This window comes from Pleurodeles waltl, chromosome 5, assembly GCF_031143425.1.
Source record: "Pleurodeles waltl isolate 20211129_DDA chromosome 5, aPleWal1.hap1.20221129, whole genome shotgun sequence".
Taxonomy (NCBI): Eukaryota; Metazoa; Chordata; class Amphibia; order Caudata; family Salamandridae; genus Pleurodeles; species Pleurodeles waltl.
The window spans coordinates 961,555,334-961,577,818 of NC_090444.1; the positions used below are offsets into that span (position 1 = coordinate 961,555,334).

At 44.4% G+C, this 22,485-nt stretch overlaps 1 protein-coding gene across 1 annotated transcript in view; it reads left to right on the forward strand.

The window, feature by feature from the left end:
* LOC138297073 (kinesin-like protein KIF28) overlaps positions 1-22,485 on the forward strand; it is a 783,037-nt gene that overhangs the window by 575,421 nt on the left and 185,131 nt on the right. The window contains exon 12 of the mRNA XM_069236578.1: positions 3,664-3,718. Coding sequence (XP_069092679.1) covers positions 3,664-3,718 — 55 coding nt within the window. The remainder of the gene's footprint in view (positions 1-3,663; positions 3,719-22,485) is intronic.

Here is a 22,485-nt window from a genome sequence, read left to right on the forward strand (position 1 = left end):
TCGTAAAAATGGTGGCTACATGTATACAATAAAAATTTTTCAACTAAAAAATTAGCCATCACATATAATTTTAGTAGTATATCATAAGTGCCTCCTAGTAGGCAGGTGTACTTAGAATATGTGTAGGAACCCTTTTTCGATTTCAAGCACATCACTGAAAAATATGATTTTAACTGGTGGAAAGAAAACGTGTTATTGGCTTTGAATTACTGTAATCTAAAAACAAAGATTGTGCACAAATCGATGACTGAAAAGGATAAAGAATGGAAAGGCAAAAGCTAGGTAAATTAAAGTATTGGTCCAACAGCCTTGGCAATGAAGAACATTTCTTTTCAGGCGGATGTGCACAGGTGATCAGGAAAACACTGCTGTCAATGACAATGCAGAACACGTAGGCTGGCCTACTAACCAATACTCTTTTTTATGGTGGGTACAAGCAAAATGTAAATTACAGTTAATTAGACCAAAGCTAAGAGGAACTGGCCCAACACTCTGCTATAAAAGTATATTAATTAATTACATTAGGTTGGAGAAGCGGCTAAAGTTGTCACCGGGCCAGGTCTAAATAGGCAAATCTAGGTCTACATTGTTCGAGAATGTGGGTCAGGAGTAGCTGTTTGTTTTTATAGACGGATGTTAAATAAGAATTCTGTATAATTTTGCAGTATACATTTTTGACATAGAATGCTGTTTCTTCCATGCTGTGAGCTTTTAGCTTGACCGTCTGTGCTTGGACAGATACAGTAAATATTATTTATGGAAAGAGGTAGGAGGTTAAGTACTGGTCTAGAAATAGCATTTATTGCTAAAACACTGTCCTCCATTTAGGGGTGCTTAGTGTTAAGCAGGGCCGGATTAGCTTCTTTTCCTACTTAACCACTAAGGCCCTCGTTATGAGTGCCCAGAGCAGTATCACCAGGGTCTGGGCAACTACAGTTTTTTAGTGTCTCCGGGTCCGAAATTGTTGGGTTGTCAAATTGCAGACCCAGACAATCCAGGCCTTGAGGCACTTCACCGGGAGACTTGTGAGGAGCTGTGGGGATTCAGGCAGATTCTGCACCTGGTCCCCCGCCTGCCTCATCCTTCTGCATGGGAGAGTAGAAAAAACTCATCCCAGCAAAGAAAAAGGGGCCAAGAAAAAGCTAATTCCACACTTACTGCCTGCCTTAGGTGCATAGACGCCATTTTGGGGTCGCAACTGTAACCCTTGGCTCACCTCTTGCGAACCCTGGCACTGCCTTTGCGACCTCTGGCCTCGGTGGTGGCAAATGCAATGTCAAAGACAGAAGGTAAATAGTGCTGTGTCGTGCACTATTTACTTTCTGCAGCTCCAACATTAGGTAATAAACCCTTTGCTCTGCAAACTACACAGCATTTCAAAGGAAATTCTACTAAATTAAATAAACATATTAAATAAAAAAATCTACATTTTTAAACAAGATGTTGCCATTTTCATTATTGCTAACTCATGGAAAATTATGTGTTTGAACAAAAACTTCACCCCTGTGCTATAGTAAATGATGATACCTTAAAAGTAATAGTAATAAAAAAGGGATACAGTGCTAAGGAATAATTTATGTCAATAACTTAGTTCACATTTAGAATGTGGTCTACATGAAGAGCTACACATGTACAAAACCACTATTGTTTTTGAAATCTTTTATTTCGTCTTGTACATTTTATGTTTAGGATATTTCTAGGAAAGCCATTAAATCGCTACCATTTTGGTATAAATAATTTGGCTTCCTGATGTTGTTTTATGTTTTTTGAGGCACTGTATAGTCTCTTCTTCCCGCATCATTTTCAGGCAAGAATGTGTAATGTTTCTATCAGGTCAGAACCCTATTTAAAATGTATGTGGTATATAAAATGGATATTTATCTTTGTCTGCAGCTGTTGTGTTCTTATATAATTGGGAGCTTAAGATGCTCTTAACTTCTGCAATACCTGTTATTGTTGATGTCATTAGGATAAAGTTTACATGACATCACTATCTAGGAAGAGTCAGTGTGAAAGATTATGTGATGTAATTTCCTGTGATATCGTTGGGTCAAAAGTGGATTATGTAATTTCAATCATTTTGGTGAATTGACACCCATATTTAAGCAGGTGATAAATGTGTGCAGATTTGGGCCCATGATTTCCCACAGAAGAAGGAAAAGTGTGTGGAATGGATCTAGTATTCTCAGATCTGCTTGTTATTCCCTCATCTGTGGGACCACACAGCAGATCTCTAATTATGGGCCTAAATACCAGCTGGAATTCTGACTTCCAGCCCCAGTATCCCCCCACAGAGTTCATGGGGAACTCTTAATGAGTACTTCACTGTGTACATGATTGCCATTTAGAATCATATATAAATGTATTTAGTGTGGAGATCTGGTAATTCTGGACTGGAACTGGCCCTTGTGGAGAAATGTGAGTGAGCACTCCAATCTAACTAAAGGAAGAAATATAACATTTTGCTGGCATGAAAGAAAGTGAACCTGTTGATAAGGCATAATAAATAAAATTGTTGAAAGCAGTGGGGATTAAAATAAGGAAGCAAAAAGCACAAATTAAGGTAAGTATTACACTAAGCTTTCTTTCACTTGAAATGTGATCCTTATGCTGTAGAACAGCCGGATAGTCTTTTTAGAAGATTGTCATTAGACTATGGGCCTGATTTAGAACTTGGCAGACAGGTAACTCTGTCACAGCGATGACGGATGTCCCGTTCACCGAAATCTAAATCCCATTATATCCAACGGGATATGGATTTCGGTGGAGGGGGCATCTATCACTGTTGTGACGGAGTAACCCACCTGCCAAGTTCTAAATCAGACCTTATGTTACTAGTTTCTCAAGTTGACAGAAATAGGGAATTTTTTGTCAATATCCTATTTTGCTTGAGAATGACAAACATGCTTCCGTGTCATCAGAGATTTGTCGACTGAAGACAAACATATGTCCAAACGTAGTCCAGTAGGGCAGATTGTCAGGGTAACCATTGACTATGTAATGATTCATGTTTAGTTTCAGTGTGCGTACATTTATCCCAAATGTACCCTTCCTAATGCATAATCTAAACTGGCAGACCTACCCTGCATTCTACCCTTCCTATGTGTAGAACAGAAATTGTTTGATGCATGTTCTATTATGGAATGATGTCACATGCATTGACGAAATATGAGTAGCAACTTTAATTCCATTGCTCCTCTGTTTCCTCTGGTAAAAAGAGCCCAGAAACAGTAGTCTAATCAGAGCTGGATAATCTAAAGTGACTCGCGGATGAGGTGGAATCAGGAATAATCTTAAATTTATCAGATGCCTTCAACAGTATCAGCAGGACACTTTTTTCTCCATTTTGTTATGAAATTACTGTGGCTGCTCCATCCTGGATGGAGGTGTACCAGACTAGATGCCAGGTAATAGGTTTCTGACAGAAAAGACAGCTAAAGCTCCACCATCAGAAGTAGAAGTCCCTTGGACTCCGTAATGAGATAAAATAACTGCAAGTCTGGCAGTGCTCCTCGCCGACTTATGATAAGGGCCCTTCTCAGCAAAACTAGGAATGCCTCCTAGAGTACTGAAAGCAAGTAGGAAGATACAAGTAGCCTTAAATTGATTAATGCCGTAAAATGGTCCATGTTGTGAATTAATTCTAATTCCACTATTTTTCAGGTTCCTGTGATGCGGGGCAGTCACCATCAAATGGAGTAATTATTAGAGGATTGGGGTAAGTAAAAAGAAATACTGAAAAATGGGGGGACAGGCTCAGATTTATTCTTAGCACTGAAACCATGTGAACATAAGAAGGTTACTAATTTACATATTCAGTGACATTACAAGAAGTGACATCATCGGAAATGACATCACGACTATAACAATTCTTTGATTCTAATGAGAAAGTTCTACTTTGATCCTGCAATAGCCTAACAGTATTTGTATTTACCCAGGGAAGTTTCTTTTTAATTACCGATGTAGGAATATGTTAATTTGTCATCTATGTTATTTTTCTTGAGTGTTAGACATTTAACATAGGCATACAGCCAATAAATGAGATACACAACTCAATAAGGAGATCCACACTAATTTACAAAAATAACCAGTATCTATATATTTGTTGAGGCACCAGAATCAATATGATCAGGTAATAATGTTTTGCAATAGAAATTATCACAGTTTTGGAAGGTCGAGAATGCAATTTTCTGAAGCTGCAATTTTACCCTATGGGGAGAAATAATTTACGGCAAACAGGTAGTCCACAGCTACTAGCCTTAAGGTGAATACAGGGCAGGGTCTTAAGCCACACCAACAGGTCACCTCGGGCAGCTGGGTGCAGAGGTGTAGTTTAGCATCTGAGGCCTCGTTGGAGTCAATAGGGATCGGTTTGGTTAGAAAGCTGCTGCTGGGGCACCAGTCCAGTTGAAACAGCAAGTGGGTTTAGTGCTTTCGATTCTTGGGATGTGGAGACACCAGTGGTGTTCTTCTTCTTGGTACGGGGTGGCCGAGTGCAGAGGTGTCTTGGATCATCGGGTGTCAGCCACTGGTGGCAACCACTGTAGAGGGGGCTTACAGAAAGAGGCTGCAGGCATGCACTAGGGTTCCAGTCCGTCCAAACCAACAAGTGGGCTCAGGTCTCACAAGGCTCGGGGATATAGGGACCCCTTTGGACCGCTTCTCCTAGGTCCGAGGCAGCCAGGTGCAGTGGACCACTAAGTTTCTGTCACTTGAGGCAGTCGCGGTAGAGGGAGTTCTGCGGAAAGAGGGTGCAGGCGTCGGCATGGAGGTCACAGTGGGAAGACCCACGATGGACTTTGTCTCTAGAGGGACTGGGGGCCACACTGGCACCATTAGCCCTCTTCAACTCGAGTCAGGGGGCATGGGTGCAGTGGTGCTGTCCAGCAATGGGTTTTGGCAGTCCGGAGTCCTCTCAGTATTTCTTGGTGTGCCTGCAGGATGCAGGGAAAAGCCCCACAACACAGGATTTCCTGGTTCTGGGGCGAAGGCTGACATTCCCCCCGGGCTATTGGAGGCACAAGCAGCCGCAGGACGAGGGTCTTTATTGCAATTGTCGAAGTAAGCAGGCAGACTGGCATGGTTGGTGCTGAGGCACTCACTGGTCTTCTGTTCTTGCTTTTGTGTCTTTGGAGTGTCCTTCTTCTTCAGGCTGCAGGATCTGATTTTCTGGTGCCAGGGGCTCCCCTAAATACTGAATCTAGAGGCATTAGTGGAGCCTAGGGTAGTAGCCAATTGACTACTTACACCTGGGGTCACTACACCCCCTATATGACCATTTCCTTTGTGGGTGGGCATAACCGTATCCCAGAGTTCCTAGTCTGCCATCACCAAGATGGCAGACTTTTACATTTCATGTCCACATCAGGCAGCTCACCTTAAAGGTGGAATTGACCTGAGAGGTGGACACGCCTTTCTGACTAATAATTTGTCTGCCTATCCAGGTGTCAAATGGGCCCTGGGTCAGGGGAGTCAGAAACATGCCTATTGGTGGCAGGCTGGCTAAAACTAGTCGGCTAGTACACCAGCAGTTGGAAGGTTTTTCAGCGGGCACCTCTAAAGTGCCCTATGGGTGCATGTATTAATAAATCCATCACTGGAATCAGTGAGGGTTTATTATTATGAGATGTTTGATAACAAACATCCCTAGTTTCAGAGAAGCCATCATGTAACTAGGGGAGCCCTTATTGACCAGTTCCCAGCACATGTACTTAAAATGGCTTTCCTGATTACTTACTATGTGTAAGAATCGACAGAGACATAGCATGGGCATATCTGCTCATGCAAATATATCCACACATGTAATAAAATGCACCCTGACTTAAGGCTGGAAGGCCTGCTGTAGGTGTAACTTAAATATATTGCATGCAGTGTTAGTGGGCATGGCACACAAGCCGTGTGCCATGTTGTGCTTTAGCTACACCAAGACACGCAGCCTGCAATGGCAGTCTGCATGAGCTCGGTGAGGGGTCCCTCAGGGTGGCACACCATATGGTGCAGCCCTTGGGCGCCCTGTTTGGTACCCATGCCCTTGGTACCTGGGGTACCATCTACTAGGAGCTTACAGGGGTGCCATAGTTCCTGCCAATTGGGGAACAATTGTACAGTTTTAGGGAAAGAGATCTGGCACTGGGGACCTGGTTAGCATGAACTCAGTGTACTTTCTGCCAAAATTGCATAGAATACCAGGCAAAAAAATGGGGGAGACCATATCAAAAAGGAGCCTTTTCCTACATAATTCACAATGGATTAAGCATTCACTGTTGAGATCTGTTTTAAGGTGTGCTGGTCATTCATTCAGATCATTGCATAATAAATACAGTCCATCACCCTTCCAAGGCTAATGAAATTATTACCATGTTAGATTTTGTAGTACTGCTGGTGCAACTAATGTTCGTAGTAAAGCACTTTTGATAAATACTCTTGTAGAGAACAATAATGATTCCAAGATAAATGAGTCCTTCATTCCTCCATAAATGTAGAATATTTTTGTCTCCTGTTGGCATGTAATTTTTAATCCAAATTAATTGATTAAAAAACATTGAATCCTTTAACCTACTAGAGAGACATCCTCCTCGCTTTGAGGCCTAACCATTACAATCTCACAATAAACTGTGCATTCGCTTAAAAGTTCAATTTCCCCATCCAGGGTACCCAACAGGCCCTAATAGCAGCCCACTCAAATTTCAGCCAGGCTGAGGATGTCAGCTTTAAAACCATCCCCCAAAAGCTGTAGCAACAGCATTAGAATACATTTCCACAGAACCATACCACTTCTGAAAAGCCCAATGATGATTATAGGCCTTGGAAGTGGGCATGCATCTCAAAGGTTGAACCATACAGGCAACTTCATAAGGCATGCCTAGACTCCCTTTCTCCAGGTTCCCACTTACAAATAGACAGCCACATTCACAGAAGTTACAGCAATGGAAAGGTCCAGGAGGGAGCAAAACGAAGGAAGAAGGGCATTGCATTGCTCCTGCTTCTGAAACCTGCTCCAAGCCTCCAGGTCACAACCTGGGAGAGAGAGAAGTCATGAAATGAGGGAAGCACTCAGCTTAGTGAGTTTATCCTTGAGTCTTCCACGCACCTGATATGGACTGCCTTTAGTGAAACAAAGCCTGCAGTTCTGCCAAGGGGACTCTCTGGAAGGCCAGTCATTCTAAATCCTTGCACCAAGTGTCTCAATCATAGTTTAATTATGCTTTCATCGTAGCGTCTGTTTCCAGAATCACAGCCATGGTCTGCACAGACCCCCACAAAGGCCTGCACGGTCAAACAGACAGGCAGTCCCAGGCAGCTCTTTCCAATTGGAGGATTTTCCCATGTTCCTTATCACCTCAGAGACCTTGAGCAGAGATAAACCCTAGCTTTGCCCCCCAGTCGCAACATCAGGCATCTTGGAGCAAAATCTCCTGATCCGGAGTAGTTGAGGGACTCTCCTTTACATGTTTGATTACTAACCACCACTGCAATTTCCTGGTGATCTCTGAGACTGGAGTCCTGGTTTCAAAATAATGCAATGCTGAATCCCAATAGTGGAGAATGTGATGAGATACTGGACGCAAGTGCAGTGGAGTCCAAGGCACCACAAACGCCACTGAATCCAGTAGAGCAGGAACAAACAGAGATACATGGATATAAGAAAACAGATCCCACAAACTGGGCTTTTGTCATCTCTGAAGTGGACTACTGCTCACCAAATACTCTTGCATCCCTCTGAAAGCCAGAGCTGACTGCTTGGCAAGGAGCATTGCCAGGTTTGAACGAATGCCTGCTCTGCACTATCTAGGACACCATCACTACATCTCTCTGGAACTGGGCATCAATAAACTGGATATCTTGGGCTGACACCAACCACAACTTGGGTAAATTCACATTTGTCAGGAATCCAAGGGATCTGAGTAGCTGACACTAAATCCTGCATGATTTGTGGCACCTAAAAAATGTGAAAGTGTATCTCGACATTTTGATGTCAAAGGTGCACCAGGCAGATGGCCAGTCTGGCCAAGAGAGATTAAAGTTCAGCTTTGAGTGTGGCCTGTTTGTCCAAGACTTCTAGTCGGTGTTGTGAGAGCCCTGGTATTTAGTATCAGAGAAGTCAGTTCAGTCAGGTATCCATGTTGCATAACGTCCAATATCCAAGCATCAGATAACAAAACCTGCCATAGGTTGTGGTCCCTTGAATCCTGTTTCTAATAAGGCAAGGCCGTGTAGAGAGTCACAAATGCTGCAAAGACATGAAAGGAGGGTCACCAGACAACTTCTAAGCCGGGCCTCACTCTTTGCCCTAGAATTGACTAGCAACACACTGTGGTTGGCTAGAAGAAGGATGATGAAGATGCCTCTAAGTGAGCCTTCTGGGCAGAAAATGTAGCTACTTCAGAATTCCGAGTAAAATGGAGTGTATGCCAACCTTTCTTGAATGATTTGGGAAAGCAAATCATCTAGCTGGTGCACAAAAGGATTATGTCCTAGGAAAGGCAGATGAAGCACAGCTGATTTCTGTAGACCGTCAGCCTCCTAGTCTAAATATGACATATGATGATGATCCCCAACCAAAGCACTAGATGCAATAAACTTAGCACAGAGCATATTGAAGAATACATCAGCCAGAAACTACTCCTGCAACTTCCTTTCAGGAATTTCAATGCACTCTTCCCCTGTCTGCCCAGCAGAAGATAGGTATTGAAAATACATATGAAACACAATTGAAGAATACGTCAGAGCCATATTGAGACCAGAATAAGATTTGTGAAGCACTCCATCTACATTTGTTTGTCTGCAGGATCAGGAGGATTTGTCACTTCCACCACCACAGCTTGTCATCCAAGCAAACTGGAAACCATAGTATTGATGACTACCACCTGTGGAAACCTCTCATCATCCATGGTATACATTTCAGTCAGAAATTGTAATATTTTCCATCTCCTTCCACTCCTTGCCACAATATTTTCACAGAGGCATCAGAACTTTACAAAATGTCTCTCATGTAACCTCGCACAAGAGGCACCCCTTCTTTATCTACCAGCCTATGGCTATGATTGGTTAGAAGAGAGACACCTGAATCTTCATCATATTTGGCACATGGCCAAGAGGAGGGGAAGAGCCCAGCAAGTCCTGGCCTTTCCTTTGTCACTGTCATATTTGAACCTGGTTAGATTAAGTGTTAAAATCAAATGTTTCTGGCCAAATACGTGTTCAACAATTCATTAATAGTGCTGAAGGTGTAGTACAATGTGAGAAAAGTGCTTGACTAAATATGTATAAAACGGGCAGCAGCAGTGGAGAGCAGATTGAATATGAATTCAGATTAAATGTGTCCTATCAAGTACGTCATAGCGACTTAGAAAGGTGTATAGAAATAACCAGTCTTGCTGTTCAATGTCAATATTTCGACCATCCTTAGGAGACAATTAATTGAGCTGTCCATTTACTGTACTTGTTGTTTTTTCGGGTCACTCATTATTGTGGGACAATCAATGTCTACCAAAGCTTTGTGTATCTCTGCGGCTTTATGTGCCCTGTCAGCGTTTTGGGCATTGATTTACTCATCATGATGAGTAGACTATAAAAAATCCAGTGGCTTTTTTAAATAAACAGCTCACCTTTTCATGCCATTTTGAATTGAATATGTATTTCCTCCCTTCTAGGCTTGAAATATTCAAATTGAACACTGTTGCTTCAGGGTTTCCACTTGGATCTTACTTACAAACCTGACTTGTAATAATATGGCATGCCCTGTGCTAGAGAGACTCACAGATTTTTTGCCAGTTAGGATGAAACATGGACAGTGAACAGTAGGCATGATTATTTTGGTCGCCACTGGGTAGTTATAGTTGTGTCAGGGTTCACATTGGAAATATGTTTTTTGTGTTGCTAATAACTTTTGCCTCATTTGAAGAATCTCCACAAAACCTAAATAAAGTGTTACTTTTTGCCTCGTTTTTGCATGGAAAGTTTCAGGGTGATCCATCAAGCAGGGGCCGAGAAAAAAGGGGGGTCCCAAAACACAAAATCCCCATGCATCCATTTTCATTAACTTTTAAAGAAGGGCTACACCCAGAAATACTTAAGAGAATTACACCATATTTATCAGGAAACTAGATCTTGGTCTGCAGATTGTGCTTTCTGTGATTTAGTAAAAATATGTTGAGTAGTTTTTTTTTTAAGGGTCAAAAATATTTGTATATCTGGGCTGTTGGAGCCACGAGAGGCTTGAGACCCTTGCAGAAGGGCCAGTTCAGAAATAGAGTGTTCTGATTGGCTCAGGGGAATTTATTTTTCTTGGGCCAATTCGCTCCCATGGAGTTAGACTCCTGCAGGAGTGAGCGCTCTGATTGGTTGCCAGCTACCAAAGGACTTAGGGGAGCTAGTCTCCTGTCCTGCAGTTTATTTGAGGGGGCAGGATAGGGATATCTTGCCCCCATGGCTCTCAGAAGGACCCCCCCAGGTCCAACATTGAAAAAAGGTGATTTGTGCTGCAATTCCGCAGGATCATAAGAAAAAGAAATGGCGGCCCAGGCTGTATTGTTTAATTAAGGGGTGGGGGACGCTCACCTCTTCCCCCAAACATTATAGGTTCAGGGGAGCCCACCCCCGGGGGCACATATCTTAATGGGAGGGCGGCACACAGCCCACTTCAACAAGCCATTTTAGGCCCGGGGAGCATAACCCTGGTGCTGAAATGTGCACAAAAGGGGAGAACAGCTATGCTGCCCCCCACACAGCCTTTAAAGTCCAAACACAGGGCCAAAAACTTACAATGAAGGGGAAGGGAGGCACACGGCCCCCTTCCCCTTTAAAAATAATGCCCCTGGGGCATGGGGGTCCCCAGGTTCTAATAAGTCTCAGGGAGCCACGCCACATGGCCCCTCCCCTTTAAAATACATAGAGTCCTAGGGTGTGGGTTTCCCATGGCCTACTGAGGTTCTGGGATGGGACCACATGCCCCACTCCTATTTTAAAAAGAAAAGGGCCTGGGGGATTGGGTCTCACTGCATAATAAGGCTTGGGGAGGTGGCCACATGGCCCCCTCCCATTTAAAATACATAGGTCTCTGAAGGATGGGGACCCCAGGGCCAAATGAGGCTCAGGGGATGTAGTCCCCAGAGCTAAGGAGGCTCGGGAAGTGGGCCACGTGGCCCTCTCCCCATGAAAAAAATAATACGACCCTATTCCCCAAGGCCTAATCAGGCACAGAGAGGATGCCAAGGGGCCCACTTCCCAATTAAAATACAGAAGGCCGTGACAGATGGGGTCCCCAGGGCCTAATGAATCTTGAGGAGGGGGCCAAATTACCCCTCTCCTCTTTTACTGATTTAATTGTATCCCCTGGGCCTAGTAAGACTCGGGACGAGGCCATACGGCTCCCCTCCCCCTTTTTAATATATTTGACGACGGTAAATGGGGTCCCCAGGGCTTAATAATGCTCAAGGAGGGTGGCTGCACACCCCCTTAGGTTTTGGCCCCTGCAGATGAGGTTCCCAGAGGTGAAGAAGGCTTGGGGAGGGTGGCCCCCTCCAAATTATTATCGTATCTGGTGCTGGGGATGTGGTCCCCGGGCCTATAAAGGCTCGGGAGGTGGCCAGAACACCCTCATTCCATGTTTAATTGGGGAAATACATTTTTGGTGTATGTCTTTATAACGAATAATACTTGTAGCCCTTATATATTGTATAAATGAATTGTTAACTATGAATAAAATTAGATTTTGTGAATGTTCTCTGAGTTGACTCAATTACTTTATATATTGATGAGTGTTGATATTTGATTGTTCTGATATTTATAGATCACTAAACCACCAGAAATGTTTGTGAGCACTTTTTATTAACTTCGGGTATAGAGCTTCTGTGTTAATACGTGCTAATTGCTACAAACCTTTGATACCAATATGCATTGCTTTATGGTATGCATGATTTCAACCATAGAATTAAAAAATTCCTAGGAAACCTAACAGAAAGTTTCAATTCTATTAAGGATACAGAGGTGAGGATTAGGCTTTTACCACCAGCAGCCATAACAAAACCAAACATTCAACAAACTACATTTCCCATGAACCCTTGGGAAATTCAATAAACAAATCATCCAGTTGGAGCCACATCACAATGTATAATAGCCATCTTGAACCGCCCATCACCCTCTTTCTTCATGCAAACACAGCTTCTTTCCTTGAATTGGCTCTTGTTTGTTGGTATCCGTACCTAGGAGAAATTCGTAAACATAAACCCTTTAAGTTAAGAGTTAAGAAACATCGAATCACAATTCACCATGATTGCTCATTGTTAGAAATGCGGTCTTGGTTGGCAGTCAGGTTACCCCCTATCCAAGCAAGGACCCTCACTCCAGTCAGGGTAAGTCACACACAATCCAAATTATCCTGTGCCCCCCCTCTGGTAGCTAGGCACTGAGCAGTCAGGCTTAACTTAGAAGGCAATGTGTAAATTAGTTGTGCAATAAATCATGCAATAACACAGTAGACCACCACAGAAATACAACACACATCTTTAGAAAAATATATAAGATTTATCTGATAAGATGCAGGTCAAAATGATTAAAATGCAATAAGTATATTTTGAGATATCACTGTAAAAATGATATAAAGTGTCTTTAGTCTCTTAAAAGCAATAAATGTCTCTTGCAAGCACAAAGTACCTGGTTTGCGTTCAAAATCTCCGCAAAGAACCGCAGAGGAGGAGATGCATGGAAAACAGGGAGGTGTGCGTCGATTTCTCAGGCCGCACACGGTGATGCGTTGTTTATTTTTCACGCAGGGAAGGCTTTGCGTTGATTTCGGGCGCTCGGTCTTGAATCCTCTTCGGGTTGTGGGTTTTCGGACACCCCGGGGATGATGCGTTGAAATCCGGTGCTGGATGGACGAAGTCACAGGGGCTGCGTCGATCCGGTGGGCGTTGCGTGGAAATTTCTACTGCATGGCAGGCGCTGCGTCGATTCCTCTCTGGAAGTCGGGCTGCGACGTTCCGGTTCGGCTGTGCGTCCAGCGGGCCATGCGTCGAATTTCCGGTCGCTACACTGGCACTGCGTCGATCTTCTTGTTGCGAAGTCGGGCTGCATTGTCCCGGTTCGGCGTGTGGTGAATTTTTCACCGCGATGCAGGCTGTGCATCGTTTCTGGCAGGCTGTGCGTCAATTTTCGCCGCACAGGGAGTTCTTTTTGCAGAGATGAAGTCTTTTTGGTCCTGAGACTTCAGGGAACAGGAGGCAAGCTCTATCCAACCCCTTGGAGAGCACTTTTCAGCATAGCCAGAGAGCAACAAGGCAGCAGAGCTACAGCAAGGCAGCAGTCATTCACAGTGAGCAGTCAGGTGAGTCTTTTGGGCAGCCAGGCAGTTCTTGGCAGGTTGTAGGTTCTGGTTCAGGTTCTCATCTCGAGGAAGTGTCAGAGTTGGTAGGGGCAGAGGCCCTGTTTAAATACCAAAATGTGCCTTTGAAGTGGGGGAGACTTCAATGAGTGTCTTAGAAGTGCACAAGGTCCCCTTTCAGTGCAATCCTGTCTGCCAGGGTCCTAGTAGGGGTTGTGGCAGTCCCTTGTGTGAGGGCAGGCTACTGTCCTTTGACATGTAAGTGTCAGACCCTCCACCCTCACAGCCCAGGAAGACCCATTCAAAATGCAGATGTATGCAAGTGAGACTGAGCATCCTGTGTTTGGGGTTTGTCTTAGTGAATGCACAAGGGAGCTGTCAACTGAACCTGGCCAGATGTGGATTGTAAGGCACAGAGGGATTTAAGTGCAGAGAAATGCTCACTTTCTATAAGTGGCATTTTTAAAATAGTAATATTAAATCCAACTTCATCAGTCAGCAGGATTTTGTATTACCATTCTTGCCATACTAAATATGACCTTCCTACTCCTTTTAGATCAGCAGCTACCACTCAAACATTATATTAGGGGAGCCCTAATGTTAGCCTATGAAAGGAGCAGGCCTCACAGCAGTGCAAAAACTAATTTAGGAGTTTTACACTACCAGGACATGTAAGCTACACGGGTACATTTCCTGCCTTTTGCCTACACAGCACCCTGCCCTATGGGTTACCTAGGGCTTACCTTAGGGGTGACTTATATGTAGAAAAAGGAGAGTTTTTGGCTTGGCAAGTACTTTTAAATGCCAAGTCGAATTGGCAGTGAAACTGCACACACAGGCCTTGCAATGGCAGACATGAGACATGGTTAAGGGGCTACTTAAGTTAGTTGTACAATCAGTGCTGCAGGCGCCCACCAGTAGCATTTAACCTACAGGCCCTGGGCACATATAATGCACTTTACTAGGGACCTATAAGTAAATTAAATAATCCAATTGTGTATGATCCAATGTCATCATGTTTAAATGGAGAGAGCATATGCACTTTTGCTCTGGTTAACAGTGGTAAAGTGAGCAGAGTCTAAAAAAACAGCAAAAACAGTAAAATAAAAAAGTGGAGGGAGGCAGGCAAAACGTTAGGGGTGACCACCCTAAGGCTGTCAGGTCTAACACTCATCATTATGAGGATCATTACACTTATATAACAAACCAACAGAAATATACCCAAACCGCATGTGTTATTGGGTGGGTTAAGACACTTTATGAGAAATTTTAGGGTGGGCTAATCCTTGCCTCCTGTCCTTAATGGAATTGAATCTTTCTGTTACAGTTGCTAGAAATTATTTCATTCTATGTCAGATCCCGGAGGCGAGGATTAGGCTAGTTCAAAGCTTATCCACCACTACAGTTGCCATATTGGTAATAGGTTTAGAATAAAACCTTTTGAGCGTGGAATCGGAGGACCAGCCTACTGGGTTGAGAATATCCTCCAGTCTGGTCCCCAGACTAAAGGCTTTTGATGCCATGGCACCTCCTACCAAATGTGCCCCAAAACAAGAAACATCAATACCTGCTTCTTGCATGGCCAATTTGATATGGCAACCGTAGGGTAAGAGACCACCTTAAGTGCAATCAACACTTGCCTCTCTCCCGCAGGCCAAAGCTCCTCTGTCATAACCTTGTATGTCTTGATTGTTTTAACCACACACAACTTCGGAAACTCCGGAAAAGCTGGATAGAAAACAATTGTTGAATTGGTCTTAGTTCTGCAATTAATGCGAAAGGTGACCCCTTCTGGGGTAAATACCCTACCTGTGTAGTGAATCCTATCTTGTTTTAAATGGGAAACAGGAGTTAGCTTAGCCTTCTGGCTTGCAGACCTGTGCCTCTGTCACCTAGTGACTTTTACCCTACTTTGATTGCTCTGTTTTAGCGCAATTATTTAATTATATGTTTCCAAGATGGCTGCATTGTTTCTATCTAGGCCAATGTTTTAGTTTCACATTATCAGTGCCACCGCACTAAGGCGTCACCATCAAGCAACAAAGATAAACAAACTGTAGGTATTCACATTAGGTACTTTCTCTCTCCACGCCTTTGAGGGAATTGCTTACATAATTTCCCGTCCCCTGCATGTCTTGTTATCTATTGTTTGGTAACCCGACTTACGTCAGGGTTCCGAGCAGATCTGTATAAATGCACCTCACTTAGACAGATAGTCAGAGGGATTCTGACCAGATGCCATCGCTGCTATCAATGCTGCACGTCTCCTTGACGCTGATCCAGTCTAGGTGTTCCTACGGAGTCTGAGACCTCATTCCAAGGTAACGAGGATTGGAGGGCTCTTCTCATGAACATGGCATTGGCAGATTAGGTTTAACACACCTAATTCTCCTTTAGGTTAGAGATTATTTTCATCATGCCAGGGTATTAGAACATATCTCTTATCTTATGTCATTTTATGTTATTGCAAGATGGTGGGGGTCTTTGTATTTATGACTCTCCTGTTCACAATTCTGTTCCTTGCACTGTTCATTATCCTAATCATTGCAGCCCATGCAACTTATGGTAGAATGCAGTTTTGTTAAATAAAACCTATTGAAAACTTTACTGTATTTCCTTCATTGCCTGTGTTTGATTAGGACATGTTGTTCATTTGAGAAAAGGGTAATCCCCGTTTAACCACAACACTCCCTGAGATGTCACACTCTTAAGTCCACGTATAAGGGCTGCCACAAATCCCTTTTACTGTTTGAGTTTCTGGTGAGGTGCTGTTTGTGAGCAAGGAGGGTTGGGACTACAGTTGCGTCTTGTTGTAGGACTGGCATAGTCACCTAGAAACATAAGTACTGTCATCCTTAAACCAGCAGTCTTACCTAGAGCAAGAGTCAAACTACGACACCTGTAATATATCCAAGGCTCTTACGTCTGACACCCTGCGACAAGAGACAAGACATAGCAAAGTGGCTAACTTAGAGGACAACTGCTTTCTCGACAAATACTTATTGGAGGGCTAGGACTTGAACAGATAGAGAACCTTATTCACATCCCACAAGATGGAGTACCTGGGTTCGGTGGAATGTATAGTCTAATCCTTTGCAAAAGTTTACAGACCAACAGATGCTCCCCAACAGGGCAACCATCCATCGGAAGATGCCCAGAAATGGCCAACCTAAATGTGTTGACTGACCTATATGCCAACCCGTATGAAACTAGGTCCGCCAATAAATTTAAGATGCAGACAATGTCTGCCCCCATGAGATCACTTGTGTTAGGAGATACCAACATAAACATTGAGATCAAATGGAATGGATTCTTTTATTGGTGCCATCCGCCCAAGCTTTGGTCAGTAGGTTGGCAGCCCCTTGTGAAATATCCAGGACTTTCCAGAGTTCACGGTAATCCGCCATGCCACAAGGCACAAGGATCCTTTCAGGACTAGATGATGTGGATTGTCTTGGGGATCCTGCATCAGAGAAGGAAATAGGGCTAGAAGGATAGGAAAATCCTAAGAAAGTTCCATCAAAAGAGGAAAACAAATCGGGGAGATTACTCCTGCGATCCGCCTGGTGCCTCCTGACCTGTGTGGAAGCACTTATTATCATTGCAAACGAAGAGAAGGCGTGTCCCCACTCCTTGATCCAGTCCAGGAGAAATGCATTGGTGAACATTGCTTCTGGATCCAGATGCCAACTGCAGTACCTGTCCAGTTGGTTGTCCAACCAGGAGGCAAACAGGTCTATTGAGCTAGGGCCCCACCGTGTCTGGAGGTGATTGAATATTCCTGGATGAAGTTTCCAGAGACTGGAGTCCCTCCAGTGACGTGAGTGCCAATCCGCCACTTAGTTGGTGGCTCCCGGAAGGTGTTGCGCAGTCACCGAGGTGTTGCAGTTGATGTGTAAAGCCTGTCCGGCAGAAGACCACTTGCCTCCTGTGGAAAACTCTCCACAGCAAGCTCCCCAGACTGAGGCGCTGGCATCGGACTCTATGACCAGGTTGGGTTGGGAACCAAAGATTGTGCGGGTTCCAGGAATCCATATGTGTGACCCACCAACTCAACTCCTCTCTTACTGCCGGTGAGAGGGGAATGGACTGAGAGTAGGTGAGACCACGCTGTAGATGGAAGATCTTGAGACGTTGCAATTCTGGATAATAGGAATGATGGAGTCCAGGAATGATGGCTTGAATGGAGGATGAAAGAAGCCCCACGATCTGCACCAGAAGCAGCAGCAAAAACTGCTGCATGGCCAGAGTCCACCGCAGATTGTGCCGGATCTTGGACACTTTTCGTGGGCGAAGGCTGAGTGTGGCTTGAACTCAATCCACTGAGCGACCTAGGATTTGAAAGGACCTGGAAGGTTGCAGAGCCTATTTTGTCTTGATAATTATGAACCCAAGGGACTCCAGTAGGTGAATCACCCACTGTAGATATTGAGACATAATCAGAGGATTTTGATTCATGAGGATGTTGTCTAAATAAATGATGAGGCGCACCCCTCGGGCCTGTAGGTGTTCGACCACCGGTCTTAGAATTTTAGTGAATCAGCAGGGAGCGGACGACAGCCTGAAAGGAAGGGCCGTAATCTTGAATATTTGAGAGCCCCACTGAAACTGGAGGAAGCGCCAATGAGGAGGAAAGATTGGGATCGTTAGGTAAGCGTCCTTCAGGTCCAGATGGACCATCTGATCATTGGCCTGCAGAAGGTCCCTGAGAAGATGGATTCCCTCTATCTTGAAGGGGCGTTAGACCAGCCACTCATTGAACTCTTAGAATTATTACTGGCCACCTTCCCTCTTTTCCACTAGAAAAAGATTTCTGAGAAAACCTGATGGGTGCAGAGTGGTTTGGACACTCTGCAGAAGTTGCGCAATCTCCAGTTCCTCGAGTTCTGATTTCTCTAGAGAAAAAGCCAAAGGGGCTGGTCGAAAGGGTTGGTAAGGGGTCCTGTAGAATTCTATTTGGAAACCATGAACCGTCTGAAGCACCTAAGCATCTGATGGGAGGGAGTCCCAAGCATGCAGGAATTGAGCCAATCTGACCCCAACCTTCAACCCTTCCAAGTTTTGGAGTCCTACCTTGGGCAGTACTGTAGGCAGTACTGTAGGTGCCCCCTCCTCTGCGGCCTCCCCTGCCACCTCGATGGCAGGGGTAACCTCTGGTGGGATAAAAGTCCCCAAACCCGGCTTGGTCTTGCCCTTGACCACGGCGAGAGTCCATACCTCTGGCAAGGGCACGTTGTAAAGCACGACAGGTTGAGTGCCCTCTAACATGACTGGCTGTGGCAAAAACACAGGGCAGGAATACTTGTTTGATCGAGGACTGGGCTTTGTCCAGCAAGGTGAATGTATGTACGAACCTGTCTAATTCGTGAACAAAAGGGGCCCCAAATAGATTCCCTTGGGCAATGGGACCCGCCTCGGAGTTCGCTAACTCCCCCAGTTTTGGGTCAATCCTTATTAAAAGAGATCTCTGTTTCTCTGTCGAAATTGCACAATTGGCATTTCCTAGAAAAATAATAGCTCTTTGATCCCAATTTGATAATGTTTCCAGGGCTATTAGGGATCCAAGTGCACTGGCGTCCTCTGCCATGTCTAGGATCTTTGTCAAGGGTCCTGTCACATCTAGCAGTTTATCCTGGCAAGAGCGCCATGATTGATCAATCCCTTTCTTACGGTTCTGGATAAACTTGTCCGAGAACATAGCCATCTTGGTATCTATTTCTGGGGTATTGACTACCTTGTCCTCTAGAGAAGGGCGAGGGCACTTGTTTCTAAGACAGCTCCTGACTTCTTTCCCAAGAGGTTTGCACAGTCTAGCCGCCACGTATGCAGCCACCTTGGGAGCCGGACATCATTTAACCAAACGTGGATGCACCAGTTTGTCCGGGTCTAGCATGTCAGGGATGGAGGTTTCTGCCTTGGTGGACTCAAGTGCCCATTCTCTGGAGAGGTGGAAAGGGAGGAAGGACACCAACGACTACCTGTGTCCATGTTGCCCTCTAGGGTGTTAGGGGAGTCGTCTCCATCCAACTGGGCATTAAGAGAGGAGTTAGGGAAAGAAGAATTCTTCCAGGGAGTTCCAGGATCTGGAAAGGGTGGCTGTGCGTCCTTAAAGACTTTCTTGAGGTGTGCAGTAGTGGCCTTATCAACCCCTGACTCCTCAACGTATTTGCGCTTGGCCTCTGGGTGGAAGCTGGTCGGCCGACCTGGAGGTTTAAGGACCGAAGGTCCAGGAGTGTCTTTCCTTGGGTAAAGGGGTTTATGGCATTGTGCCTGCAATTGTTCAATTCACTTCTCCATGAGCGCCACCATCTGCGTTACTATATTAACGATGGAAGTATCTATCTCTCGACAGAACTCATCGACAGTTGGAAGGTCAGTGGTGCCCTCTTCCTCCATGTAGGCCTCAGATTTTTCACAGCCCTCCATGCCAATTAAAATAATCTGGGCTACTTAGTGATAAAGTGAGTTAAGTCGGGCAGTGCCAGGCAGAAAGGTAGCAGTATGAGAAGGCAATGCCTAGTACAATTAATCCCCAATGTAGCCCCAGGGAAGTGTTTTAATGAAGCTAAAGATTTCCACCCTTGTTATAGAGGGTAAAAACCCCGAAGGCAGGATGGAAAAAAATGCCCAGTATTTAAAATCACAATTGGCCCTGTTGGACTACAGCCGCACGTCTCTCTCCTCAATCAACCAGTGAGGGAGGAGCACCGAGTGGCCGGAGGTCAAGACGCCCAGTGCGAACTGGGAAGATACACGCGAGCCCCCCTAGTGGTTGGTGACCGCACTGCGTGTGAGAGCTTGGGCCTAGAATGAGCGGCCACGTAGGAACTGAAGCCTTCCTGTGGCCGTGCTCCAATGCTAGAAGAGAAAGGTTATATCAGAATGAGCCTCGACAGAGCCCGTCTGAAGGATGCGCTTCTGCGGCCGCTACCGGTACAGCAAGTAGCGCTCAATAAAACAATTCAAATATACAGTACACATCAGAGGGAAAGCAAAAGCAGATGCAGAAACAGGGCAGGCCTCTGCACAGCACTTGACGCCGCTGTGTACTAGTTAGTCAAACACCAATAATACGCGTGATAGGTGAAGGAACACTTATCTAGGGCTGCAGGAGCAGCGAAGAAAGAGGTGGGTGGGTTTTTCAAGAAGGCTATTATACATTTTGATGTAACTCTGATTGGATGATCTGTTTATTGAATTTCCGAAGGGTTCACAGGAAATGTAGTTTATTAATTGTTTGGTTTTGGCTGCTGGAATAAAATCAAAGTTTTGGCTGCTGGAATAAAATCAAAGAAAGTAAAAGGCTAATCCTGGCCTCCGGGTCCTGACATAGACTCCTGATCTAGCACTTCACTGTCACTATCAGCTGTTTTGGATAATGTGAAAAAAAAGCTTCAATATTGTCCAATGTACTAATCACAATAAAATGTGCATTTCATAAATGCCTTTGCCTACTTCGTTCCTGTTTGTCCTTCTGCCTTGCACTGATTCACCCTTTTTTACTTTTATTATTAAGTCAGAGAGTCTCAGTTCTTGTTAAGCACTTCACAACTTTGTATCTCATTTTGAAAGAGGACGGACGTTCCATCCTCTGTAGGCGAAAATGATGAACCTATTATACTGATTTTCGGCCGCATTATAGTGGTGTCAGCGATATTATGCATTTTTTTTTAGAGATTACAAAAATTGTACCTGAGCCATTGCCATTTTAATCTAACATTTCCCAAAAAACTAAGGCCCAGATTTATGTGGGCCTAGTGCCATTTCATCGCCACATTAGCGTTTTTTTTCACACTAATGTGGTGTAGGAAAGCCAAAATAGCTGCGCCATATTTACAAAGTGGACAATGCTTGCATTGCGCCACTTTGTAACCCCTTGTGCCACATTATGCCTGCTCCACGCATATAGTATGCAAGGGGGGCTGTTCCAGCGCTAGAGGGGGCGGCGAAAAAATGGTGCAAAGAAATCTAAGAGATTTCTTTGCATAATTTTTATTGGCATTTTTTAATCTCTGCTAAGAGCAGGCGTTAAAAAGATGCTCCCATTGTCAATGGGCTTCTGGGTGCTTTGCAGGATTGGCATCAACATTTGACACTACTCCCAAAAAGCGCCGGAATAGCGTAAAAAAAAAGACACTAGTCCCCCTGACTACCGCCATGGTGCGCCGTATTTTAAATACGGCGCACACATGGTGACCTTAGGTGGCTGCCAAGGGGTGCAAGAAAAGGGGCGCTACACTGGTGCAGCACCACTTTTGATAAATCTGCCCCTATGAATATTGCACTATTTTTTAGCATTACCTAGATGACACGCCTGCCAAATAATTGTGTAACAACAGTCACAGATTACAAAGCCTGCACTGTATGTGTGCTATTTTGCATCAGCTTTCCTTATTACGGGCATTGTCCTGGGCACTGTGCAATTTTGCACTGCCATTTGCAGATAGGTATATTGCAAGATTACAAACTGTCATTTTTCCATCTGTGAGTTATTGCAAATGTGTTTTTTGCCATGTTCAGTTGGTGCAAATGCTGTTTTTGCACATCACCTAGGCAGATATTGGTGCTAAATTGCAGCGGAACCAGTTCAGAAACGTTGGTGCAAAAGTGCGCTGCTGCTAGCGCAATCTGCGTAATGTAGCCGTCATGTTTTAATCTTTATCCTCTGAACTTATAACTTCTGTTTTTTATCTCGTTATCAGCATTTATGAACAAAATCTAGAGTACAGACATTTGTTCAAGGTGCCATTCAGTCACATGTGCCCATTAGGGGTAACCTACACATGGCTTGATTTTTCGTACCCCGACAATTCTCTTTCTACTCCTGGCCTCTGTGGTCATGATGGCAGTTGTGGGAAAAGAAGGTTAACTACTCTAGATATGAGAGGCGTGACTGTAAATCATGCAACAAAAATCATGTTAAAATAGGATGAAGTTGCTTGAAAGTTAAAATAAAAGTGTATTCTTTAACAGGTGGGTGCTTTTCAGTACTTCAGATTATATCACTGCATTAAAAAGTAGTTATTAAAAGTGACAGTTTTGGGGGCGTGGCTACGGGCGTCAAGATGGCGGTCGCACTCTAAGAGTGCTCTGGACCCCTCCGTCATCTGCCCGAAAAAATCACCTTCTCTGGTCCTGTTCCCCTGCTTGCAAGACCCCCATGA